Below are 27,479 nucleotides of genomic sequence, written 5' to 3'. Positions count from 1 at the left end.
CACCCCCCGCCAGCCCACTCTCCCTCCACTCCCCACTATGCCAGGAGGGCAGTACAACCTCTGGCCTGGCTCCCATTGCCCAAGATGCCAGTTGGCTCACGGTGGTCACTATGCCCGAGGGCATGCTTCCCATTTTGGGGCTTCCAGCCAGTGCATTCTGGGGACCCAGAGTACAGGCAGTGGGAACCCCAGATTTGTTTAACCTGTTGACAGCCCCTCAGAGAGTCTGCTGGTTAGAAGGCAGCCAGGTCAGGCAAGCCTAGCCCCAGAGCCTCATGATTACAAAGAGTGAGTCTGATGGATGAGCAGTCTCATGCGGAAGTGGGGAGCCAGGCCCACCGCAGTGGGAAGAGTCCACATCTTATCCTGTGTCTCGGGCCTGGAGGGTGGCACTAGGAGATCTGCCCAGTGCGCATCTATACTGTCAGGTCCCAGGGCTTATGTCCCAGAGAGAGAGGCTGCCACGGGAGCTGGCAGTCCTGGGCCTTCAAAGACGGAGGTCATCTGGCATCAGTAGCTGGTGAATTTCAGGTCCCTGGAGTGGGATCCCAGCCTCTCACCGTCCTTGAGAGAGGGGCTGGACTGTCCAACACCTTCTCCCTTCTGCCATCCAGAGAGGTGGAAGGTCTGGCCATCAGGGGTATTTCAGCGAGTCTGAGCTTAGAGCGGGAGGGAAGAAACCAGGGCCAAAGGGACCAGTCAAAGGGCCAGCCCTGGCTCAAATGCCCCTGCTCCAGACCCAGCCACAACTTCCCACGGGCCCCCAGCTGGTTTAGACGGCCTCAGAATTTGGGGAGTCAGGGACAGGGTCTGCAAAAGAAAGGAGAAGCAGAGTGAAGGGGGGTTCCTCTATCCGTCATCCGCCCCCCCACAACCCCACACCCTGAGGCTGTGAGGCCTCCCAGGGAGGTGGGGAGTGAGGCTGGTGCGCTGCCGGCCACAGCGCTGTGAGGGAAGAGAAGCACTCACCTAGGGAGGGGAAGAAGACATCCCCAGGGCCCGGTGGAGACAGAGGAGTGTTGGGCTCAGAGAGCAGGTGCCGCCCAGACTCAGAAGGCTGCCGCTGGGCCATGTAGGACAGGGGCTGCCTGGGCTTGGCCTCCAGCATCCCATGGGAAGGTGGAGAGGTCTCAAAGCCAGGGTTTTCAATTCCTTGAATGTTGTTGCTAGAGAAGCAAGATAGAAGGTCACGCCTGCTGCCTGCGCTAGGCCTCTGACCTCCCTCCTGGCCTGCCTCACTTCTCTCCCCTCACCTCCCCCTTCCCCTCACCTGCCTTCCCACCCCAGGCCTCAGCAGCATCTCCTAGCAGGAAGGGAGGCTCCAGGGCCAGGGAGGAAAAGCCATGGGCTGCACTCCCCACCTGCCCTGAGCTGAGGGCATCTGACCATCTGCTCCCAGGCCCAGGAAGGAAGCCCCAGGTAAGAGCAGCTCCAGGACACTGGCCTTGGGAATCAGGGTACAAGTCTCTCTTTGGTCAGTAGAATTAATGACCTTAGGACTGATTGTCCCCACAGCTTGTCTTGAGCTAAAGGGAGACCTTCTTCCTCCCTCAGAGTGGGACAACCTCTGAGGATCCCTCCAATTCTGAGATTCTAGCAGGATCTAGCTAGGACTTCCTGTGACCTGTCTTAAATATCATCCCTTTCAGACACCAGGGAGGAGCTCTGAATTTGGTGTTACATGTACTGGGGCCAAGCTCCTGAGCATAGCCTGTTCCCAAGCACTCTCTCCATGCCAGGCCCTATGCCAGCTTCCTGCCCAGGGCACACTACACACACTCCGCATCCACCCCATCCCCAAGCTGCCTTCCCCGCTCCCCCCTCCCCCCGCCCCAACGTCTAAGCCAGGTCAACCTCTGCCCTCCTGGCCTGACTGCTTTCTCCTTGTGGTGCCCTGCACTCCTTGGGGCCTCAACTCCAGGTGTGCTGACCTCCTTTGCATGTTTCAGGGTCTGCCTGGGCTCAGCTGCTTCCTCCCCTTCCCCACCCCAGCTGACCACTGAGGCCCAAAGGTGGGTGCATGGCTCATCCAAGCAGTGTTGGAGCCAGCCAGCTGGGTGAGGGGTGGCAGGGCAAACAGCTAATCGGCACAGATGGCAGATGGCAAATGCTCTTCTAACCAGCTGTGCCAGGCAGCTAAACCGGGGCCCTACTACACAAAAATATCTCCTTCCTGACAGCTGGCCCAGAGCACAGGGAGGACCAGGAAGTCCATGTCTGTGTTCTCAGCCCCACTGTGGTATAAGCAGCGACTGGAGAGGGGAGGGGGAAAGAACCTAGTGGAGTCAGGAGTATCAGTCTGTCCTGGCTATAAAGTTACTCCAACCTCTTCCGCATTAACTGCCATATAAGCAGCTGGGTGTAGATAGATGCTGCCCAGCAGAGACCACAGCCCAGGGAAAGCAAGGAGAGAGCCTGCCAGACTTTGACTGGGACGGCACAGTTGTGGCGAGTGTTCTCAGGAAGGTCGCCATGGGCCTTACCTGTCCATCCGCACCAGTTCTTGGGCACCTAGGGACAGACAGACAGAGAAGCTGGTCACAGAGGAAAGGCTTCCCCAGACAGCATCCTGGCCCTCGCTGGCTGACACCCCTCGGGAAGGGGAGTGAACCTGGGCAGGGCTGTGCTCAGCTCCAGATCCCACTTCTGTTCCCTCAGGAAGCTGGGAGGGCAATACTGTGTGTCTACCCAGCAGGTGAGGCCTTGGTCAGTGGCCCGAGTTGACCCACGATAAATTAAACTTGGGATGCATTTGACAAGCGTGTGGGGCAGCTAGGAAACCAAAGGCAGCTGGTGGTGATGTTAGACATTCAGGATCAACCAAAGGCCTGGCTCCTGAACTGTTGTTTCCTGTGTGGCCAATTGTCACGTTCTGGTCGTCAGCCATGATTTACTGGGCAGGAGTGTTGCAAGGTCCGTTCCTAATTAGAGTTCCTGGTCCTCTGTCTTCTGTCCTCCGCATTGCCTAATAGGGTCAACATCTCTCAGAGCAACCCTAGAGGGCCTGAGACTCCATCAGTTCTCAGTCGTGCTACCACTCTCTACGCTGTAGTCAAGCTGCTGCCACCCTGCCCCGCTGTGGAGGTTCCCCATCCCGCAAACTGGCCACCAACCAGATGCAGCTACCCCAACTTCCCTCTTTCTTGCAGCTCCCCACGTACTCCCACAGATCCTTCTTGTTTTTTTACGAGTTTGCTGCTCATTAAGATGGGGAAACAAGTGGTGGGGGAGGGGCATAACAACAGAATACCCACGGGAAGTTGCATACAAGTTCCTGAAATCTCCGCGGTATCAGAATCATGGCTTCTTGTTTACCAGGGCGACTCTGTGTGGGGCTTCCTGCAGGTCTCTGCCTTCCCTCAGCTCATCTTCTCCTCCGCCCTTGAAGAAACCAAGTCTGCCTGATACTAGGGAGGTTGCCATGCCCATTGGCCTCTGTAGCACACTGCCTTCCTCAGTGCTCCCAACACTTCGTTGCTGTTGTTCAGTCGCTCAGTTGTATCCGACTCTGTGACACCATGGACTGCAGCACGCCAGGCTTCCCTGTCCTTCACTATCTCCCAGAGTTTGCTCAAACTCATGTCCATTGAGTCAGTGATGCCATCCAACCATCTCATCCTTTGTCGTCTCCTTCTTCTCCTGACTTCAATCTTTCCCAGCATCAAGGTCTTTTCCAGTGAGTCAGTTCTTCGCATCAGGTGGCCAAAGTATTGGAGCTTTGGCTTCAGCATCAGTCCTTCCAATGAATATTCAGGATTGATTTCCTTTAGGATTGACTGGTTTGATCTCCTTGCTTCCCAAGGGACTCTCAAGAGTCTTCTCCAACACCACAGTTCAAAAGCATCAATTCTTCGATGCTCAGCCCTCTTTATGGTTCAACTCTCACATCCATATCATGACTACTGGAAAAACCATAGCTTTGACTAGACGGACCTTTGTCGGCAAAGCAGTATCTCTGCTTTTTAATACGCTATCTAGGTTTGTCATAGCTTTTCTTCCAAGGAGCAAGCATCTTTTAATTTGATTTCCCAACCCTTGCTCTTTCTCTTTTTCTTGAGTGGCTTATTCCCAAGCACTCCCTCTGTGCCCAGCTCTGTGGCAGCACCCTTCCCGGAGCACACCACACATAATCCCATCCATTCCATCTCCAACCTGCCACCCCTGCTCCAGGCCACTCAGCCTCTACCCTGGGGCCACACTCCTGCCATGTCCCAGGTGACTTCTGCTGCCATAATTCCATCAGCTGCTTCTGTAGAATCTGGATCAAGAAAAATGACCCAAATCTCCACTCCCTCTCTATTTCATACCTGGTTTCTCTAGAATCGTCCCCTCTGGTATTTCGTGTGTCTGTCTCTAAACCTTCAACCTTATAAGTCTTTTTTTAGAGAGGACAGAGGACTAGCCTCAAAAATACTTTTATTAGGAGATAAATGACTGATACCTTCCTGTTACTGCATGTATTAAACCTGGGGATAAGATGCTATGAAGTGTTGTCCATCACGGAAATGGAATTTGTTTAGAGTTTCAGAAGGCGTGCTCGTCATTGGTCATGGCACAGCCCTGGCTGGCCCACCGCACCCCCTCGAGCCTTCTTTCACTGCAGTTCTTCAGCACCCAGCTCATCTGTCCCTTTCTCTGTGAAGCCCTCAGTCTGCAGGTCTCCCAGTACCTACAGCAGGAGATACTGGGGGCTGACCCCAGGCTCCCCGTGTCCTCAGGACACGGCCACAGCGTTCCAGCCCGGGGGTGTCCCCTCTCTGGCTTTTCTTCCTCCAGCCTGGGACATTGGCGGAGCCTTGGCCCAACCCCTGGGGCCCAGTAAGGATCAGCAGTGCCCCTCCCTTGCCCCACGCCGGCTTCTGCCAGGAATTTGTTTCCCAGTTACTGGGGCTTCCCTGGTGGCTCAGAGGGTAAAGCAATGCGGGAGACCTGGGTTCAGTTCCTGGGTCAGGAAGATCCCCTGGAGAAGGAAATGGCAACCCACTCCAGTACTCTTGCCTGGAAAACCCCATGGATGGAGAAGCCTGGTAGGCTACAGTCCATGGGGTCACAAAGAGTCAGACACGACTGAGCGACTTCACTTTCCGTTTTCTGTTCCCTGATGGAGGCAGACCTATGGTCTGGAGTAAGAGGGGCCAGAAAGCACCTCTTTTGCTGGGAGCCAAGCCTAGCTGAGCACGGCCCCTCCTCGCCCCCTCCCCACCTCCGTGGAAGCACTCCGCAGATGAGCGGGAGCTGAGGGTGGCTCTGTAGCCATGCCTCTCCCTGGTTCATCCCCTGGGTTCCTCTTTCTGCTCCATATCCCTTCACCTTCCCCCACCCCAGCCCCAACCCCGGAGTGTTTGTGTAGATAAATTGTGGCAGGCTTTGTGAGAGGAATAAGGGCCTCCTGAGAGGTGGGGGAGAGTGACCCACTGAAGACGGACAGAGGGATGTCCAGTTGTTCCAGTCCAGCCAAAGCCCCTCTCAGTTACCTCCTGCTGCAGACGGCAGGGGTGGGGAGCGGTGCGGGAAGAGGTGGGGGAGGCCATGCAAGAGCCCCCGCCCTCCTGCTCTAGGAGGACTGAGGCTGGCCGAGGCTCACGGGGGGAGTCGAAGGAAGGGCAAGGGGCACTGTCACCCAAAGAGACCAGTGAAAAGGTATCCATGGTCACAACTTGAAACCTGGCTCCACCACGTACTCACTAAGTGGTTCCTTTAGGGAGTTCCTTAACTGCTCTGTGCCTCAGTTTGCTCAGCTTTAAAACGGAGCCAATAGTAGGACTAGACTCTGTTATGAGGAGTACATGAGAGAATGTACATAGCAGACTTGGCATGGTACCTGGCACAGCAATCCTACTAGTTAGGGGCCCTCAGCTACGACGCTCATGCAGAGTGTTTTTATTATGCAGTGGGACCATGTTCCCTGAAAACCACTGAGTTGAAAAGCTTTGAGTCTGAGTCTCAGCTCTGCCACTCACTAACTTTTATAACATCTGGTTAGTTATTTAACCCTGCTGATCTTATGTTTGTGACCTATAAAAGGAAAGAGTTGAATCGAGTTATCTCTAAGATCCCTCCCAGTTCTGATAATCCAAAGGTCATTTTGTCCCAACCGTTGCTACAGAGACAAACCCACCTATATGTTAAAGCAGGTCCCCCAACAATCTCTGGGTGGTAGTACTTTTATAAACCAGTTTCAGCTACTCCATATGACTGCTCATTCATTCAACATATCCCTGTTGAGTATCAAGCCAGCACTGCCAGGGGCCAGTGGGTCCTCTCCTCTCCACCACGGAGCCCAGCTCTTGTCTCTTGAAGAGCGGAACTGGGTCAGCCTTTTGCCTTGGCTCTTCCCTGTGGCTGAGGAGGATGCTGGGGCAGGTCACTCACACCCCACCTAGCCCGGGCAGACGGGGATACTCACGACGGTTGGAGGCCACCTGCCTTTGCTTGTAGACCAGGAGCAGGATGAGGGGGAGGCAGAGAATACCCACGATGCAGGCGCTCGTAGCCAGAGCAGCAGCCGTGATGCCTGAATGGACAGAGAGGCAGCCAAGGTGAGGCCCCACTCCCATTGCTCCTGCTGAGGGAAACTGAGGCCCAGAGAGGGAAGGCCCAGCAACACAGGGACCCATCTTTACCCAGGCCCCACAGCTAGACCCGCAGTGACCTGTAGAGGCATGGAAGGTCTGGGAACCCCAAGAGGGCCAGAGCACCCAGAAATCAGGCCAGGCGCTTACAGCTGAGACAGCTACAGGGAAGAAAGAGAAGGATCCTCATCACAGCCTGCAGGAAACATCTCAACCACCTGAACCACAGGTTGCTCCCTGAAGAGGAGAGCAGGCCCTTCACAGACCCCATGTCACACAGTTCAAGGTTGAAAGAAGCCCGAGAGATGAAAAACTTGTGAAAACAGATGAGTGGTGATAACTACACAACACTGAGAATGTAATTAATGTCACTGAATCGTTCTATTAAAAATGGTTAAAATGGCAATTTTATGTTATATATGTTCTATCACAATGAAAAATAAATGAATGAAAAGCCCTGTTTATCCCCTGAGAGACCTCTTGGCTCCAGGACAGGGCCTCTAAAAGTGATCTCACATGTACAGTTCACGGGGAAACATCTTGGGGCAGGAACTAGGGAAATGGGAATCCTTGTCCAATTTAAATTTTTTTAAGCTTTCGAAATTACACACACACAAAAATTTACAAGTTTTTTTTTTTAAATTCAACATTTTCTTCCTCCACCTGTACCTGGGCCCCCTCCAGAGACATAATCTAGATACATTCTCTGCATGTACAGCATATATGGGGTCACGTGACAACTGCTTTTCCCACTTACCACAGCTTGGACACCTCTCTGTATTGGCACAGAGATGTAGCTCATTCCGCCTAGGGCTTGTCATGGGGCTCACCTAAGTTTATTGAAACAGTCCCCTACTGGTGAGTATGTAGGTTGCTTCCATTTTTCAGCATAACTAATAATGTAGCAATGAACTTGTGTAGGCATCTTTGCCACTCAGGCAAGTACATCCGTACATAAAACCTAGTAGTGAAAGTGCTGAGCCAAAGAGTATTTGTATTTTTTTTTAGGCTATTGCTAAACTGTCCTGCAGAAAAAAACAGTTGTACCGCTTCATAGTCCCATCCACAGGATGGGAGGTTTTATTTCAGTCCAGCTGCTGACTCCAGGAGTTTGGCTGGGAACAGACGTGCCCTCAGAACCACAACCAGTGTAAACGCCTTTCCTTCCCAATTTTAGCCCTTCCCTTTGACAAAAAAAAACAATGGGGTAGAATACCTTGTCACAGCGTCAGCTTGGCCCTGGGAGCTTTGGGAAGATGAACGGGCTCATTGTTGCCTTTGCACTACTTATTTGGGTATAAAGGCTTGTTTTTTATCTCGTAACCGAACAACCCAACAGTGTAAACAAGCTTTCAGAGGGTTTGTTCAGACCTCGGAAGAGAAAAAGCTGTTTTCGGGTGCGTTAGAAGTACCCGCTGGTACAGGGACAGTTGCTGTGTTGTTACAAAGCAAGTTCAGCTCCACATTAAAGCAGGCTCCCCACATATCTTAGCGGGGCTGCACTTTGATGCAGAGTACTGAAAGTAAAACATTTTATAATTCAAACATCTGAGTATCTCTGAACCCCATCACAGAACCTTATTGTGGGCACTGAGAAACCGGCTGCAAAGCACCCTTTTCTGGTCATCAAAGCAGGTTTCCTCCAGACTGGCATTAAGCAGTGTTTGGTGTAGTCAGTCAGTGACCACTGAGCATCTTGGCCCAATCTCTCTCCTGACTGCGGTCCCCAAGCAAAGACTCCCTCTCTTTGGCCCCTCTAGGGGATCAGGACTTGGTTTCCTTACAGCCTGGGCTGGGAGTTGAGGCTAGGCCCAGGGAGCAGGGTTTGGGCAGAGTTTTGTGGGCCAGCTGCCCTCTGAGACCATGGCCTCCTCTGCAGCACAGCTCCCCACCCCTCCCCCCACATGTAGCCAGTACCTGGGGCAGAGTTGGGGAGGGGTCTGCTCCTGTAGCTATCCAGAGCCAGGCTCATGCAGAGAAGGTGATCAGGCACTGGCAGACGCAGCTGCCCAGCCAGCACCAAGCAGTGTGCCAGGCCCTTACAGAGCGGGGTGGGATAGAAGGGGCTCAGCCTGCTCAGAGAGTCTTTGTCCAGGGCCTGTCAGTACCCCGAGGGTGTTTATGGAGGAAGGAGTTTAGTAGGACTGCCTGGTTCCAGGGAGGGGGCTGGATAAAACCATACATCCTGCTGTGCTGCGGGGTGGAGAGGTTGCTTCTCAGGAGATGGGCTGTCCAGCCTCCTGGCGCAGGTTCAGTGAAAAACGACAGCCCCTCAGCAGCTCGGGGCCCCTGGGCTCCTTCGGTACCAGCTTCCTCATCCCACTCCTCTCTTATCACCTCCCCTGCCGCCTCAAGCTGATATGGGCCTTCAGAGGATTTCATACACCAGCTACCTTCCTACTCCCCCAAGGTATTAGATCAGGGCTGCAGTTTGCTGCTGTGGTTATGGTTCAGTTGCTAAGTCATGTCCGACTCTTTGGAACCCCATGGACTTCAGTTAGAGAAGGAAAACTCAAAAAGCTTCTTGGCTGGAAGTATCATTAACTGATCAGGTACCAAGGCTGGCTGTGGAGCCCCTGTCTGATAGCAGGGACTGGGGTCTTTCCAAAAGTAAGTGGCAGCAGAGGGCAGGACCCAGCAGTCAGCCCTGGGACCTCCTAAGCACATGGATCACCAGGCGAATGTTTCAAACTGTTAGGAAACAAGATATGCGTCCACCGTCCACTGCTATCTACTTGCCATCCTGCCTTGGTACAGGGGAATGGATGAAATGATTTGGGAAGCCAGGCCTAGAACTGCACATTAGAAGTAATAATAGCCAACACGTACACAGCACTTACTCTGTGCCAAGCATGGTTCTTAGTGCTTTCTTTACACAGAGTACCTCATTTTAGCCTCAGAACAACCTTAAAAGTATACATATAACCATCATCTCCATTTTACAGATGAAAAAACCAAGGCACAGGGAGGTTAAGCAACTTGACTGATTTCAGGATCTGTGCTCTTAACCACTTCACCACACTGCCTTTCATTAGAATAGACTCAGGTTGCAAATATGGCCAGCTTAGTACTTAGCTTTTTTTATTAGTTGCCAACATTTTAAAATTGAGAGCTCAAGTAAAATCTGGACTTCTGACATTGCTTGAAAATTTAGTGGCTCTGGCAACCCTGGGCCCTTCTCCTGGAGTGTGACAGTTGGAACTGCATGTACAAACTGGCAGCTGGGTTTTCACCAGTCTCTGCTGCTCCATACTGTCTTCCCCACCAGCTCCCTGGCCCTGTGGGCATTCAGTCTTTGAGCCCTGACTCAGCACCTTTGATAACATGGGGTGCCTCCCTATGAGTTGGAAAGGGACACGCATGCTCCCATTGCTCAGTGGACACATGGTACCCAGAGAACAGAAGCACTGTCAAAGCACCCACACCCCACCCCAAAGTATAGCTGGGTTTTCATCTGAGACCACTTCCACCTTAGTGCCAAGACTCCTCACAGCTGTCGTGTCCAGACCTCCAGAACCAGGACTCTGAAAGGGGACTCCAGCCTTTCAGAAGCTTTCAGATTGACGCTTTACCCCTGCCCTTGACAACTGGGACAGAAGTGAACATGTCCCTGTGGCCATTAAGAAGCCAATTCCCTGCAGACAGTAGTTCAGGGAAGCAGGGAGCAGAGTAAGGCTGCACATCCCGTGAACTGGAGAGGAAGGAACATGTCAAAACCTGAGAGTTGAGGTGCCCAGCAAAGGAAGCCTGACCTACTCTTGGCAGCCAAGTTCTGCCTCACCCTTGAGCTCTTATCAGTCAGACTCCTGGAACTTCCCAGGTGACTTCTGTTCCCTTAACTCCAGCAGCTGCTTCTCTTGAGTCTAGAGCAACAAAAATGACCCAGATCGCCGCTCCCTGTCCATTTCACACCTGGTTTCTCTGACACTGTCCCCTCTGGCATCTCTTGTCACTGTCTCCAAGACAGCTGACTTTCAGAAAATGAGTGCTGACAGAGGGGAGGGCCCCAGCACTCAGGCAGGGTTTGCACACTGAGAACCAGGTTGCTCTGGCTTCTCCTCTTGGCTCTGGGAGACTAGGAACCACTCACTTCATCCATCTGAACCTCAGTTTCTCCATCTGTGAAATGGGGGCAGTGGCAGAGTTGTTCTGCAGGAGCCCCTGGAGGCAGAAGTGGGATTGGAGGGTTGCTCATAGTGGAAGGGGTGATAGGGAAGTGAACACTCATGGACCCACCAGGTGAGGCTCACCCTGTCCTGTGCACAGCACGTGTGTGCACACACAGTCGCGAGGCTGCTGCATGGGCAGGAAGGGGCTGCCGGGGTGGTGGGGGCTCTCCACCCTCCCCAGGGAGCCACCAGTGGAGGAAGTGAGGAAGGCAGCAGCTTGGTGCTGAGGCCACACATGAGCTCTGTGGTGTGCAGGCGAAGGGGCTTGTTCTTAGTTTCTTAGTTCCATGTGGGTCTGGCTCAGACCAAACTGTGTGTTCTAATTTTATTCCTGGCTAGTCTGTTTGTTGATTCAAAAAAAAAAAGAGTAGTTTTAATAGAAAGTCACCATGGCCTTTGAGTGGGGGCTTGGCTGTGGCTGAGCTTCCTGGCTTCGGTTGTGATGTATGTCCTCCTGGAGGGCAGGGAGAAGGCCTGCACTTTTGTGTCTCCAGGACCTAGGCAGGGACTGGTCCAGACTGGATGGCCAATAAACACTAATGGAGAGAAGGCTAAGGAAGCCAAGAACCCCTCCTGTCAGAAGAGGGGGCACCCCTAAGACATCTCCCCTTTGCTGTCTCCAAACTGCTGGGTATTCTCACCTGGACTGCTAGTCCAGGCATCCCTCGGAGCAATGCCCCTGCCCTCCATGGGCAAACACCAGGGGGATGACTGCCACCCACCACCCTGTGCATCCAATCTCCTTCCCCAGCTGTGCTCACCTCACCTCCAGAAGGTGAGGTGAGCACAGTGCCAGCTGCACTTCCCTTGTCAGATGTGTGAATTGAGGCCAGTTATGTCACCTCTCTGGGCCTCTGTTTCCATGAGTGTGACATGAAGTTGGTGACACCTACTTCACAGGGTTCTTGTAAGAAGCCACTGAGATACCAATACTTAGAAGGACTTAGCACAGTGCCTGAGACATAGTAGGAGCGTTAGGAAAGGTCGTTCTCTTCCCCTGCCTCAGCCTCTCCCTCCGCCCTCTCCACACACATAGAACAAGGTTGAGTCCAAGCCAGGAGGACCCACACACGCTCCGCCCGCCTTCCCATGTGGCAGAGGGCTGGTGGGCAGGAGTGGTCCCCACTGAAAACAAGCTCGGCAGCCTGTGGCACCCAGTATCTGTCATGGGGGCACTTGGCCCAAGGTCACTGCCAGGGCACAGCCTCACCCAAGAATCAGGGGTAGGACTCAGAAGCCAGCTTCCTCAAGCTTCAGGCCTTAGAAGGGGCGTGGGCTTCTGGGGGCTGCAGCCCAATGGCTCAGGTGAAGGAGGAAGCAAAAGGGAGGGGCGGCAGCAAAAGAGGACGAATGGGGGTTCCATGGGCTTGGGGTGATGAGGTCAGAGTTCAGAATGAGGTCTGGGTCCAGGGTGAGGACAGAGAACAGAGAATCCAGAGGAGCCAAGAGGTGGTTCCTTACTTTCACTCTCGTTGGAGGAGGGTGGGTACGCGACGCACTTGGATGGTGTTTCTTCGCCTGTGGGAGCAAAGAGAAGGATCATTAGGTGGGCGTCAGACCCTGCAGGCCAGGAAGACTTGTCCAGGCTGGTATGCCCTGCTCCTGTCACAGATACCTTTGCTAGTGTGCCTTTGGCAATGCTGGCCCAGCTTCACGCACACACACACACACAGAGGCATATTTTCACTACACAGCCAGACATGCCCTGCCCATCGCTATGACACCCCCATGGGTGTGTGGATACCTGCCCACACCCACACCTCTATCTAGTCTACTGCCCCTTGTCTTGTCACCAACACACACACACACACACACACACACACACACACTCACTCACTCACTCACTCCTAACTCACACTGCAGGTCATATATCACAGCCCTGGAATTGTCGTGAGCAGACACACTCCCAGCCCAACTTCATATGCTTAGTCACTCAGTCATGTCCTACTCTTTGCGACCCCATGGACTGTAGCCCGCCAGGCTCCACTGTCCATAGGATCTCTCAGGCAAGAATACTGGAGTGGGTCCCCATTTCCTTCTCCACTAGTTCCTATACCCTCTCCCATTAAAAAACCCCACTGCTATAAACAGAGCCCTGTACGCCCTTCCTCTCCATCACACCCAGCGACCCAGAAAGAGGTGTTCGTAGCTCCACACCCCATACCACCCCTGGAGTGCCAGCGCCACCCATACAGAATCAGACACCCCCAGGCACAGTGTCACACCACCAGATGCACAGCGCCACCCCCCACCATCACTCCGTCCTCTGCTCATCCTCCCAGACAAGCTCAGACACCATCCCCACAGTGACAGCTGCCCCCGGCCGCCCCACAGAGGAGGGGCTCACCTCTCTGCACCTGCAGCTCCATGGCTCCAAAGAGCCGCTGCTCCGAGTGATGGTGCCTGATCTCCACCACGAGGCAGCAGTAGAGGCCGCCGTCCAGCAGGGTCAGGTTGCGCATGGTGATGGTGAAGTTGCCATGGTGGTCAGAGGCCGACTCCAGCCCAGAGCGCTGGGCCAGATCCTGGCTGGCGTTGGCCTGGTGGCCACTGTGGTGCAGGTGGAGGTCCTGGAACGTGAGGTTGCGGATGGGCCGGCGCTCCGAGCAGACCTGCACCTCGCCCCGCGAGCTGCGGTACCAGGTCTTGTAGAAGGTCACGTCATGCCCTTTGGCCAGGGGGCCCAAGAGCCTGCAGGTGAGGGTGACGTTCTGCCCCTCAGGACACACGTACAGGGAATAGGGCGTGGCAATCTTGAATGCTGTCACCAGGCCTGCTCAGAGAGACGAGAGCCTGTCACCCACCTGAGCCGGCAACACTCCCAGTACCCACCCGAGTAGGGAAGAACCTCGGCCTGGGGCTTCAAAGATATGGGTTCCCCAGCCACAAGCTCAGGGCCAGTCAGCTGACCTCCCCAAGCCTCAGCTTCTTCTTTTGCTCCTGAACCCGGCTCCATCTAGGCTGTGTGGGAGGAGCCACAGGAGCCTCACGAGGTAAAGGGGGATGAGGCATAGGTGAGACACCAGGCAGGCAGCAGGGTGGGCCCGACCCGCGGTGTCCCTCTCCCAGGTGGCACGTGTGTGCTGACCCCAGCTGCCGTCCCCTCACTGCAGGCACCGTAGCTCTGCCCAGGCCTGGCCCCTGGCACTTGCGGTTCCCATGCTCAGCACATCAGGTGCGAGAAGTAGAAGGCAGTTTGGGAACAGCAGCCCCTTGCCCTGGACCACCCCTCTGGGGGCCATCGGCATCTATTCCCACTCCTGGGGCCAGCATGCCCCGCACCCCCCGATCAGTGAGCACTAACGGAGCATCTGCCTGTGTGAGGCCTGAGCCAGGGGCTCTATCTCACCTGGATGCTGAAGACGGAGCCTCCCTTGAGAGCTTATGGCCTAGCTGGGTAGACAAGTCCTACATCCTGACAAAGTAACCCCACGGGACAAAGGGCAAAGCTGCGCCAGCCTTCAGGGCACTTGAAGGAAGGAGGACATGACCTTCCTGGGGATAGTCAGGAGACTTCTTAAAGGAAGGAGAGTCTTTGGGGTTGATGGACAGACAGGAGCCCAGCACGTGGAAGGGAGTAAAGCAGGAATACCCAAGGTGTCTCAGGGACAAGAACAGGTGTGCAGAAAAGGTCATCTCATCCAGGCACCTGGCTGTCACCCGGTCTTCTTAGACACGTTTTCTCATTCATTTTGTTTCATTAAGCAAATGAAGCCATCCCTTGATCCTCTTTACCCTACCCCCGTCTCCCAGCATGTAACCATGTTGACCCCCAAAAGCACTGGCCCTTTAACAGAAAATTCTGTCTAGCTGTGAGCCTCAGTTTCCTCACGTGTACAGTGAGGAAAATACTAGCTACAATGGGGTTGTGAGAGGACAGAATGAGGGAAAGAGGAGAACACGATATGTGTCTCATGCCCTCTGCAGACATCAGAGGGATAGCTATAGTTACTAGACATTACTGATGTTTTCATTTTATTTGGCATCTCAGGGGTTGTTGTGGGCCGACAGGGAAGGAGGGTTTGGAAATATGTACACAGGATCCAAATGGATATACCCCTTCCATTGCCATTGCCTGAACCCAAGATAATAATGCCACTTCTTTCCAGACGCCCCTTTCCTGTTTTGCAGCCTATCTTCCTACCCCTACCCAGAGGAGCTGAAAGCCTGGCCCAGTCAGGAGAGAGACAGCCACTGTAGCTTTGGAATTGGCTCAGCCTGCAAAGCAGTCCAATAGCTGTGAGTTACATAGACTCTGAGCCTCAGATGCCTCGCTGTAAAACACAGAAGTGGAACAGCTCCCTGCCAGAGTTGAGGCAAAACTATAGATAATTTACGTGAAATGCTCTGAAAGTTGGGGCTTGGTAACTGGGAGCTAATTGGTCTCTAAGTCATTTCTGCAATTCAAAAGACATTTCTTAGGAACGAAAATAGAACAGAGAAGCCTGCTTTGAATTCTTTCTCACTAAAGTGTGAATGACTGATAACAGCTGTGGCCCAATCTTGGCATGCTTGCATATTTAAAGAAGAGTGTGAGGAGGCAGCAAAGACATTTTCCCCAAAGAATATGTCTGCAAGGGTGGAGTTTTAAGCCGCAGAGGGTAAAAGGACAGATACGCACCAGAGCCTCCCACTCCCGGCACCCACATGTGAGAGGGAGCCACATCTAGGAATCCCAGATTTTTGGAAAGTCATTGCCAAGGTGAGCAGAGACTTCAGAACTTCTTTAGTCAAGATGCTCATCTCCTTTTCAGGCAGAAATATAGATGTCAAGAAAGGGAAAGTGGTTTGCCTGAAGTTCTGGAGGGTATAAACTCAGAACCTGAAGCATGGAGGCTTTAGGTAAAGAAGGATCTAGTTAGAACTAGAAGAATAATAAATAGGATGGGCATGGCTAACAACCCAGTAAGGCAGGTGTTATTTTTATTCCTGTCTCACCAATGAGGAAACTGAGGCACAGAGATGTTAAGTAACTCACTGAAATTCACAGAGAAAATACTAGAGTCAGAATTAAACTCAAGCACTTAGACACTGTACTAGAAGAAAAAATTTCAGAATTTGGCAGCCCACAGGCCATATTCAGCCTTCAAATATATTTTACTTAAACTTCAAAGTATTTTACAATTTTTTTTTTTGAGATTGCCAAAATTTCAAGACCAAGAATTTGATACGAAAATTCTGACTTCTAGCTTCTCTTTGAAAATCAGAACATTAACACTAAACCCAGCTTTCCAGATGGTACTAGTGGTAAAGAATCTGTCTGCTAATGCAGGAGACACAAGAGACCTGGGTTTGATCCCTGTGTCAGGAAGATCCCCTGGAGTAGGACATGGCAACCCACTCCAGTACTCCTGCCTGGAAAATTCCACAGAGGAGTCCATGTGGGTTGCAAAGAGCTGACACAGCTGAGCGCAAGCCCACACCACTTTCCTGTGAGGCACTTGTCAACTGGAACGGAGCAGCAGCCTCCTCTTCCCATGGGGCACTGGTGTTCTACCTGGCCGCAGTCCCCACCTCTCCCAACGTTTTCCCCTAGTCTGCTTCACTCTCTTGCCATCAGTGTTCCATGGACATTTGAGTTTCTGGTCCGTGAGTGGGCTCCTTGGTTTCTAACCAGGGAGGCATTCCACTCCCCAAGCCCACTGCCCTACAGATATAACAGTCAGGCTCAGAGAGAAAGTGATCCACCCAAGGCCCCCAGCGGAAGCCGAGCTACTGAATTATGGCTGTGCCAATAAATGAAAGTGGGAAGTAGTCACAGAAAGGGCCCTCTGAGGAAGAATAAAAACCCGCCCAAAGAGCAGACCCTGGATTAGCTCTGCCCTGTACTCCTCCCTTTCCCCAACATTATCTTTAGCTCCAGAACTACCCCCAAGGGTGTGAGCCGAATCCAGATCCAGCAGTATTTGCAGAAGCATACACACCTTGGGGGCTAGGGGGAGGCTGGCTCAGTGGAGGCCAGGGCCGCAGGTCTGGGGTGAGTGAAGGCAGAAGCAAGAAGTTGAGCACAGAGCCGAGCAGGGTGGGGACGTCAAGTGGACAGAGGTGTGGATGGGGTGGGGCGAATATGTAGGCAAGATGAGGCTAGCTTGTGGGCAGGATAGGTGTCTGTGAGCACAGGGTGATGGGGCAGGGTGGGAGCAAGCAGCAGGGCCTCCAATGGGCACCAGCCCAGGGCCTTCCCAGTCCAAGCAATGGTGTTAGGGACCGCAGAATTCCCCAGGAAAGCAGTGGGGAGGGGCTTTTCAGCCTGAGAGGCAGTTTCTTTGCAGACTCACAGGGGGACACAGAACTGGGGTTCAGAGACAGAGCTGGGGAGGGTCATTGCTCAATCCCTAACACCCCAAGCACCCCAGAAGGACCTCTTCCCCTTTTAGAAAAAGGAGAAGCTACACTGGGCTTTAGGTTTGGGCGTGGAGGAGAGTATTCAGTTCCAGCAAAAGGACTGGATGGGGTGGGCCAGATGTCCACAGGACTTGTCCTGGGGGAGAGAAAACATCTTGTTTGTTGTGTCTGAGACTCCAGCCAGGACAAGGCCCAGGGGCAGCCTGTCCTTAGGTGGACTCTCAAGGGCACGGTGTTAGGGAAAACTACACACGTGCCCCATGCCTTCCATGACTGCACATACACACGTGTGTTATCAGGGGCTATAAATAGCCCAGCTGGAATTATAATTATTTGGCCAGAGGATGTTGCTTATTGTAAGGAGCAGATCCTTTTGGACACCTGGGGCATTGTCGGAGACTGGGGAGGAAGGCCCCTGGCTCCAGGGTGGCCGAGAGCATGTGGAACAGGAAAAGGCCCCAGGCCCTAGGCCGAGCCTGGGCCTGTGTGGGAACCATCCATCATTGTGCTGTTTTTAGGGCCCAGCCCCTGCGGCTGGGTGAGTTTGCAGAAGCACCTGCAGGAAGAATGCTGTGACCCTGGGTTAATTCTAGGTCTAGGATTAAAACACTAGCCTGGGTGGGCAGATCCCTGGGCCCCAATCCGCACTTAGTCATGCCCTTACTGTGTGCCTTGGGCAGGTCCCATCCTTCTCTGGGCCTCCTTTTCTTTATCCTATCTTGAGAGACTCCCCACATTCCTAGCCACCTTCCAATTCTGAAACCCTGTGACAGGTGTGAGAAAGGCTGTCTTTCCTCAGGGCAGAGGAAGGTGGCAAGAATGGGCAACAATACAGAGATTTATGTATTTTATGTATATTATGTATTTTAACACAGGCATTTATGAGGACTTCTTACATGTTAAGACTTGTTGAGCACTTCACACTCATTTAATTCTCATAACCGCTGCTGTAGGTCTTATTATCCCCATTTTAAAGAGGAAGAAATAGAACCAGAGAGGTCAAGCGATTTGCCCAAGGCCACACAGCCCTACGTGGCTGAACAGAGGCCCACACCTTGGACAAGCCAACACTGCAGACAGGAAGAGCCCTCCACCCCTCCAGGGGGTGGGGCTAACACCTCATCCTCCAGCTACTCAGAGAGTGAACTGACCTCCAGTTGACTTCTGCACTCTCCATGCAATCATCCTTGCTCTGCCTCAGACCCAAAGCAAAAACATCCTTCTTTCATTCCACAAATATTTACTAAGGTCCAAACTTGAGCCAGGCCCAATGCAGAGAGGCCATGGGGGTGCAGAGTTCCTTAAGAGACTTTCACTCAGAATTCAGTCCTGCTTCTGCCACCTTCTAGCAATGGGACCCTCAGCCTCAGAGGGGCTGAGCCCTCTTGTAAAAGCTTCTCTTCTAATCTAAGGAAAAGTTCTTGTTTGGCTTCATCTCAAGATGCTAGTTTGTGTGACCTCTTTCCCCGCCAAGCAGGCACCTTGTGAAACCCTGTGGGCATGAATGGGATGGGTGTGGTGGGGGGGCATGTAAACAGGCCTGTGTATTTTCTCTGACCAGGCATGAACTTAGCCCACAGTCACCAAGGCAACGCCCCAGCCTTTGGAGGTGGGTCCCTGGTTCGATTAATCAGGCTAGAAGGCCCCACCCAAACAGCTGGACTCTCTAGCTGCTAGGGGCTGTAAGTAAACAGTTACTCATGGCCTGCTATTGCTGGCCCTGTGCTAGATGCAAAAGGCCAGGTCCTTGCCCTAGTGGACCCCAAATGGACATGAGTGTGGCCTCCAGCTCCCTACCAGGGCAGTCCATGGAGGGTATAAGGAAAGGCCAGGCTCTGTCTTTATCAAGATGCAGAGTGCAGAGGGCAAGAGAGGCAAGGACCAATCAGGACTGGTCCCGATTCCAGTGCTAAGCTCCAGGAAGTAGCTCCAGGGCAAGGGGCTGAGGGCCCAAAGCTGGCAGGTCCGCCCATGGGCCTCCATGGCCAGTGAGGACAAAGGGCATCTCAGATGTGTTTATTGATACCTTCTCCTGCAGGAAATGTCCATTCACATCAGACCAAGGAGTCTGGGAAGGGGAAGCCAGGCTCTATGGGAGGAAGCGGCACTTCCAGCACCTTGGGAAAGCATCGCTGCCTCTGGGGCTGGAGGCTGCTGGCCAGCACACCTCCCTGGGGAGAGCCTGGGGGCTGGCCAGAGCTGCACCGGTGACCACTCCTCTGGATGGCTCCTTCCTCAGCTCTCCCAGGCCTTCCCTGAGGACGGCTCTGTGTAGCTCAGATTGCCAGCTCCAGCCAGCTACCCTCAAGATCCTGTGCTTTGAAGACTTCCTAAGGTTCAGGTTCAAATCTCTTTGTGCCCTCCCCTCAGTGCAGGAGGCTTGGCGGTAATGGCAGTAGCAGGCGCTTACTCTGTGCTAGGCATCATTCTAATCACTTTTACATTGATTCGCTTATTGAATCCCCCCTTCCTGTGAGGTAGGACTGTGATCATCTCCACTTTACAGACGAGGAAACTGAAGCACAGAGAGGCTAAGTAACTTGTACAGAGTTTCACAAATAGTACTTGGTGGTGCCAGGATTTGAGCCCAGGTCATCTGGCTCCTGAGGTCTGCAGTGTAGAAGTAGCCAAGGATTACCCAGGGTCCCCACCTCCTTCCTACAGATGTACAGTATGACCTGGTCAATGGGACTGCCAGCTCCCTCCCCCACTCTCCCCCATGGTTGTTGGGACAGCCAGCTGGTCCCAGCATGAGGAGAGGACCCAGCTAGAGCCACTATATTTATTTGGAGAAGGCAATGGGGGCCGGGAGAATTGAGGCCTGGAAGAAGCCCAGATAGGCCTGCTGACCCTGTCCTGGCCTCTTAGGATGGGAAACTGCCCTCCCTCCCTTCTTCCAGGAGAGCTAAACTGCCCCCTGCCACCAGCTGCCACTCTTCACAGTGGTGAGTTTTCTTTTGCAGTGGAGAGGAGCTGACGGCATCTATAGCATAAGTAGTTTTACTTTCAGTTTGATGGCATTAAATAACATTGAATCACATAGAGAGAAGGCTATTCCCTTTTCAATTCTCTTTCAGTCCTGATTACATCAAAGAGAAAGTCCTAGTTTGATGTCAGTGTATCTTCAAAACATCTCTATCATATGCTAAGCTCGTTGTCGTCTTTTTTTTTCTCGCAAGGTACAGCAGGCTTGGAGACTTCTCCAGGCTATAGTTTCCAATCAGAATTTACCATATTTGGTTTTCCTATTATGTACTTTTATGATTTTGTTCTATTTATGGCAAGTGACACTGGCTTTCCATTTATGGCAAGTGATATAGTTTCCTTTTAAAATCTATTTACCTAAGTAAAAGAAATGAGTAGATTTTTTAAAGTACATATGGTAGTAGACAGACACTGTAGAAATCCCCAAGGTGGTGAAGAAATGGACTGAAGGTCAGGAAACACCATCATGGAATTACCCTTCAAAAGCATGTCTTCAGCCTTGCTGAGACCCTGTTACCCAGCCTGCTCAGGGCTCAGATAAAGAAGGAGTGTGTGTTTGTGTAGTAAATGAACAGCAGAGGCAGCACTTGACCCCCTGGTCCCTATAAGAAGTAAGATCCTATATAGAAAGGTTGAGGGACTAGGCTGGCTTGCCAAGGAGCGCAGCAGCTTCATTACTGCATTATTGATGTGCACGAAGGTGGCCATTGTTTTTCTCTCTGGGAGTGGTCAGCCAAAGTAACATAGGCTGAATATTAAGCTCAGTTACAAGAAAGACCCTAAGAAGACAACCAAACCCTGGCTTGCCTTGAAATTGCAGAGTCCCCATCTCCAGGGAATTTTAAGAAGAGACTGTATAGGCACCTGCATGGGCATTTCAGACTCAAAGTGCAAAGGGCTGGGCTCAGCACCTCAGACCTCCAGGATTCTAGAGAGTCCTGTCCCAGTGAAGCCAGTCAGTGCCTTCCCATGCTCTGGGCACTCTGCTAGACCCTGAAGGCAGCAAGGAGCTAAGACAGTAAGCCAGTGGCATGTGGCCTTCAAAAGCCAAGAGACAGAATCATACCACACAGCCAGAAGCAGGTTCCAGGTGCTATATTGTATGTGCACCCTTCACCACAGCCTCTGAGGGAGGCACTGTCATTGTGCCTCTTGGAGAGATGATAGTACCTGCTCAGGCATGCCAAGTAACTTGAGCAAAATCACAGAGCAGTACAGGGCCATCTTGAGAGGTGAATGGAGGGCTCATTGCCTTCCCAAGCTGGACTGTTAAATAACGGGTTGTACAAGAAACCCTGGCAGGCAGGGCACACGACTCCAAGTCCCTAGCTTCTCCATTCTCACACAGGGTGGCATCAGGAAGGCCTTGCACGTGCCAGCACTGCTGCTGCTGAGGGGCCCCCAGGGTCCATCAGAAGCTGTCCCAGTGCTCCCTGGTTCCCCTCCCCTGGTGAGGCCAGACGGCTCCTGGACGAACAGCTGGCTTAAAACCTGGAGCCTCACTCAGTCTTTGGGACTTGGTCAGTGCTGGTTGAGGGGTCACTGTCAGTATACCCACTGGGCACTGAGGACCCCTTCCTTCCTCTCTTCTTTCCCTCAGTCTGCTTGGCCCTAAGACCCCCTGTGTGTGTTACATATAGGGAGGTGACCTCTCAGCAGTGTTCCTCCCACTGGGGCCACCCTGTCCCCAGAGATCAGACCCAAGCAAGGAAACCTTTGCCCCATTTGGGAGAAAGAGAGAGCAACTAGCCCAGCTAAGGGTTCCCCAATATAGCTGGGGACCCCTGCCATTGGGTAGAGGCTCCCTTGTGCCCATGGGCTAGCCTCAAGGCTGCTTCTCTCTACCCCAGGGCTTCTGGGCAGAGGATTGTGGATTTCCTAAGACTAGTCCTTGCTGCGTCAGAGGTTTGCACCATTGGGTTACTCAACAAGGGCCTGCAACACTGCTTACCATACAGGGGAGGATGGGCTCCTCCCTCCCCAGTGCACCTCCGTGGGCTAGTCCCAGAGTTGGAGACTCCTGGGTCAGCCTGTGAGGTCATGGCAAGGTCAATAACTTCCATAGGCCCTAGGGATGCCAAAGGGGAAGAAGAGGCTCTGCCATCCTTGAGGTCTGCTGCATCCTGGCCTCCTAGGTACCTCCCTCCACTCATCTCACCCTGAGTCAGGTCTAGGAAGGGGGTATCTGCAACTTTTCCTGGGCTCCTAAGCATCAGGCTCACCACCACCATTCTCCATGGTGCTGGCGCAGCCCCAAGAGCTAGAGAACAGGTCTGCACCAGCCACCCCATTTCACCTTCCCAAAGCATCAATTCTGCCCAGGGCAACCCAGCACCTCAGCAGGCTGGTGAGCAGGTCTTTTCAGTTCACAGACCCTCTGCACAATGCCTGCAATTAGGCCTGCCCATCTCTTAGCCCCCTTGTTGCACCCTCTTACTAGGTAGCAGCGTGAATACTCATTAGCACGCCCATATTACAGTTAGGAATACTGAGTCCCAGACTAGTTCAAAACTAAGAGAATTCTCGTGAATCCTTTCAGTGGAAAACTGCTTCAAACGCTAATGATCCCCCGAGCTGGGCCCAGGAAGAAATGGAGTACCAAGCTGTTTAAGTAGCCACGCTCTCTCTGGGAAGTCTCCTGGCTGTGTAGATGACATGAAGTGAGGGGCTCCAAGCCTCTGTGCTGCTGGCTGCTCTGTGAGCCGGCGCCCTATGCCTTAGTTCTCTGGAACTCAGTTTCCCAAACTGGGGCTGCTGAGCAGAGAGCAGCCCAGCCAGAGGAGGACACAGGGTAGGGGTAAGAAAACTGAAGGGCCTCTCAGGGTCACTTGGAGAGGCTGGGGCAGGGCAGGGGTCTGTAGCCAGCGGGCTGCTAGCCTTCCTGCCTGCCACCATCCCCCGCTCCTCTGGGAAACCATGTCTGCCACGAGCCATGGCCTTGGTGCCGAAACGGCTTTGACTCTTCCTGGGGAGCACCCAGTTCAGGGCTTAGGCAGCAATGTCTGTGGGGTGTGGGCTCCCCCCTCCTTATAGGAGGCCAGGCCAGCCTTCCAGCACTGAGATAACGTGCTGCCTGCAGGCTCCTCAGTTTCTGAGGTGTTTTCCAGGTTCTCTCTGGCTCCTCCTCTTGCTCTTACCCTGTCGTCCGCTCCCTCCTCTTCTTCCGACTCGCCCACTGGGTCCCGTGCCAAGCTCCCTACCTCCCTCCTGCCTCCCTCTGACTCCCTGCATGACTCACACTTTCCCTCCACCTTCCCAGGGAAAAAGTTTAAAAGTTGAGTTCCATAGGCTGCCTGCCGGTCCCCTCCTCCCTCATGATCCAACTGCTGCAGTCCTAGACAGGCAAGAGCTGTCGGCCAGACTATGGGTGCCAGGACTTCCTTTGCCCCCCACAACTCAAGGAGCCCTGTGTCCTGACCAGGATACCACTTAGAGCTGTGAAAGTCTAGACTTTAGAAGAGGAAAGTGACACCTCCCCGTGTATGGCTTCTGTGTTTGAGCTGAGGAAACTGAGGCCTGAAAGATGCTATAAGTTATCCAAGGACTTAGAAGGGGCTCATAACTGAGCTGGGAAATGCCCCCATGTTCTCCCCAGCACATGCCCTACATTAGTCCCCGGGGGGCAGCTTTGCTAGGATGCCAGGAATCAGCTAACCACGCAGACCCTCAGAGGGGTGTGCATGTCCAGCAGCAGATCAGTGGCCACACTGACCAGTGCCCACCAAGGCTCAACCGAGAGTGTCACCAAGGTATAGGACAGTGACTATGAGTATACAACTCCCCTACCGTGTGAGATCCTGGAGCCCTGAGGTGGGGCAGGGAGATGCCGCAGGTGTCAAATGCCAGGGGCATCCACTAGAACACAGAGTTGTCTCCACCCGGTCCACCTCCTGTTTGGCAGAAGATGCTCGTGTCCTGGGCTCTCTGGGATGGGAGGGCTTGGACAGGCAGCTGCTTAGGCAGCTGTCAGCAAACAGATGTGCCCACCACCCAGCCAGAGCACTTGGCAGAGAGCTGCTGCCCGCTGCCAAGTAGTCCTAGCAACCTCTCTGCCGTGGGGGGGGGGGGGTTCACAGGGGGCTGAAGGGGGCTCCCGGGGCACCGCCGTCTGACCTGTGACCCCCACCCTGCCCGCTGTGTTCTCCCGGTGCTCCTCCCCCGCACCCAGGCTCACGGACCTTACCTCGGGAGGCAGCCAGGAAGAAGGCGAGGAGCACAGGCCTCCAGCGCCGGCTGCCAGCCTCCGGGACTTGGGGAAAACCCATGTCGCCGTCGGGCAGAGCTGCGTCTGGCGCAGCCGGGCCGGAGCGGAGCCCAGGGGCAAGCAGAGGATACTCCTGGTTCGCAGCGAGCGGACGGGACGCGGCCGGTGGGGAAACCTCCGGGCGAGTGAGTGTCGAGCAAGTGAGCGCAGACGGCCGCCCGCTCCAGGGGCCCCACAGCGCCCCCGGGCGGCCATAGAGGGCACTGCCTCTGCAAGGCTCCACGGGAGGGGCTTCCCACTGTCCCGCGTGGCCTGGCCCTGCAGGTGGGGGAGCCAGGCAGTATCTCAGAGAGTCAGCAGCGCAGCTTGATCACTAGTTTCAAGACTTTTCTTCTCTCCCCTATTCCTGTTTGCAGAGGATTAGTATTGGTGCAAAGTCTGAGAAGTACATCTACGTCTAACTTAGCATCATCATCATAGATTGTATCAGCCCTCACCCACCAGCAGGGGCTTGTACCAGTCATCCTCCAATCCAGCCCCGGTCCTGATATGTAGTAGGCACTCCCAGTAGTGGAATGGATGGATGGAATCTAACTTTTGTAAAGAGCTAGGAGAGTCGGAGCAGGCTCAACTGTAGATTCCAGAGCCTGCAACACTCTTGTGCACATGTACACATGCGCACAGGTGCAGGCTTGGCGCATCCCTACACTCGGACATGTGTGTGTATGGTGTGTGTGTGTGCGCGTGCGCAACATTGGGTAGTATGTCCCATAGAAAATCACCAGCACTGCTCTGGCCCAGGCCCCAGCATCACCTCCCACCTTGCAGCCTCTCTTACTCCCTGTGCCCCAGATGTCTGCAGGACGCTCTCACACGTGCCCACCTCTAGCCCTCTGCTCTTGCACCACACCCAGCACTGGCACTCCTGGCAATGTCTCTCTCCTCTCTTCCAAGTTCTTATCACTCAGGGCTCAACTCAGTCCCTTTCCCTTTACAAAGTACCCTGAATGTCCCCTGAAGGTCTCCATCCAGTCTACACCCCCATTGTCTATCACACCAAGCCTGGGGTTACCAAACAGCTGGGCTTCCCCCCGGGCTCATTTGCCTTCTAACCAGGGTCTGTCTCTGATGTTTCTGAGTCCCTGGCACAAAACTGGGCATAGGGGAGATGTTTGATACACACTTCTCTGAATGGATAAGTTGATATATAAGTGAGTAGTGATTTCCCAAATAGAAGTGGAGGTGACAGTGGTAAGGGCCAGGGATCAGGGGGGAGGGAGGGCACAGCATTGTACCCTGTTTACCCCAGCCTAGGTGAAGCTTCCGAAGGTTTTGCCGACCCGTTAAGAGTCTTGAGCTCACAAGCAACACCCGATTGAAAGACAAAGTACAGCCAGAATCCATGTGGGTTGGGAGTCAGGGTGGTGAGACTCAGGGAAAGCCAGGAACTCTGGGTGTCCCATGGGCAGACTGATCCAAGTCAGAGATTCTCTGAATGCTTCTAGCCCTCACTCCCAGGGTAGGGAAAGCTGCAACAGAGGAATGGTGGGCATCATGCTACTACTATGTGAACTGGCATAGGCCTAGTCTCCCTGAAGCCAGGGAATCCCCCTGGGACGGGAGTCCCAGTGATTTCTAGGACATAATCCAAGTTCTTGGTCACAATCCTGATCTTGTGACCCCGCTTTAGGGGACAGCCCAGGGCCCTCTTCCTGGCAGAGTGTGAGTTCTTCCACCCAGGGAAGTTACAAAGCCAACTGAAACCAGGTGGGTACCAGGCGCTGTTCCTATCCTGGCCATCGTCCGGTGGAAATGAGGTGGGGTCACTGAAGGGTGAGACCCTGGAGCACCTGCTCTCCCTCCCCTCATCCCTTCCTGGCTTGGCCTGGCCCAGACCACCCTTGAAACTAGATTCCCTCTGCCCCAGGGCCTAGAAGGTGGGTGTGGAGAGGCTGGGATTGGGGGAGGGGAGCAACTGCTCTGCCAACCCCTTCCCCAGAGGGCAAGAACACCTGAGCTGGGCCCGGTCCCCCTGCCCTCCACTTACTTCCTCCCCACCACACTCCCCCCCACCCCAGTGAGCCTCCTAGGTTTGCGTCAGAGTGAGACACAGAGGCATTGCCCAAGGTGTGGGCATGGTCCAGAAACCTCAAGCACTGTTTCTCCAGTATCAGGGCAGAAGAACTAGGCTAAGAGGGCCTTTGGGGCACCAACTTCCTCCTCACACTAGAGGCCAGGGGAAGTCAGACCCACCTCCCCCTCCCAAGCTCCGACCTGGTCTTAGAGAGAAGGGGTACCATGAAGCAGCTCTATTAGAGCCCCCCTCACTCTCAGTCCTGTGGTGGTTAGACCCACTTCCAGGAGTCTGGGAAAGGGAAATGTCAGTACCACCACCCTTTTAGTGAGACTGTAGGGCGGCGCTGGCATGTCTTGCTGGCAGAAGGAGCTCAGAAGGATGCAGTGCTGGGCTCCTCACTGGTGGTAAGCGCTCACAGCTGCATCTGTGTGCAGAGCCACAGATGAACACAGTGTCCTTCCTTGACAGTCATCTTTACTCAAAGATTTGGGGCCTCCACCACCATTTTTAATGGAAACTAACAAACACCTTATGGGGAAAACAAGTGTGAAACTTACATGAGCTTTCAAAAGGAGAGATTTCAAAGATATTTCATTCTTGAGATAAAGAATTTCATTCTTGCTTCAGGGGTGTTCCCCAACTCAGTGCAAGTCCCCTCTCCACTCTGGTGGGAAAGTCTGAGAAATGTAAAAACAGTGCATTTTCCTTCACTATGTGATTGTAATTTTTATGAAGAGTCATTGAGACTCTAAGACCCAAGAGAGTATCTCCCTGATGGAGCAGAGGTTCAGACTGATGGTGGCAGATCAGCTCCTCAGAATGTCTGAACCAGAAGGGATGTTAAAGAACAAGTCGGGTCCTTCACTAACAGAAAAGGTCCAGAAAGGATCTCTGTGACGTGTCCAAGGTCACCGAGCCCCATCTCCAGGTTTCCAACACTACCTGCTTTGGAAACAGTTCTAGCAACCACCTAACATCCCCCACCCAACCCCTGCCAAGATCCAGAGCTGCAGCTGTCCCTGCCTCCCCAGGGGCAGTGAATTCTTCTTAGGTGCAGATCTCCTGTCTATCTGTCTGTCCTTCCACAGGTGATTCCAGAACCAACTCAACCACCAATAAAGGTGCAC

The 27,479-nt window shown here is 53.5% G+C and overlaps 2 protein-coding genes across 2 annotated transcripts in view; one reads left to right on the top strand and one right to left on the bottom strand.

Moving 5' to 3' along the window:
* CDH23 (cadherin related 23) overlaps positions 1 to 27,479 on the top strand; it is a 434,929-nt gene that overhangs the window by 366,366 nt on the left and 41,084 nt on the right. The gene's annotated exons all lie outside the window — the stretch shown is intronic.
* Positions 105 to 24,462, bottom strand: VSIR (V-set immunoregulatory receptor). Its single transcript, XM_081567117.1, has 7 exons — positions 24,255 to 24,462; positions 13,089 to 13,514; positions 12,203 to 12,259; positions 6,407 to 6,514; positions 2,484 to 2,511; positions 970 to 1,166; positions 105 to 810 (listed from the first exon to the last, which is right to left on the bottom strand). The coding sequence occupies exons 1-7, from the start codon at positions 24,334 to 24,336 to the stop codon at positions 773 to 775; spliced, it is 936 nt and encodes a 311-aa protein (XP_081423243.1). The 5' UTR covers positions 24,337 to 24,462; the 3' UTR covers positions 105 to 772.

This window comes from Giraffa tippelskirchi, chromosome 2 (assembly GCF_054371585.1).
Source record: "Giraffa tippelskirchi isolate mGirTip1 chromosome 2, T2T-mGirTip1v1.2.pri, whole genome shotgun sequence".
NCBI classification, from domain to species: Eukaryota; Metazoa; Chordata; class Mammalia; order Artiodactyla; family Giraffidae; genus Giraffa; species Giraffa tippelskirchi.
Note: the sequence above shows the minus strand (reverse complement) of the source record. Positions and strands in the feature narration are given on the sequence as shown.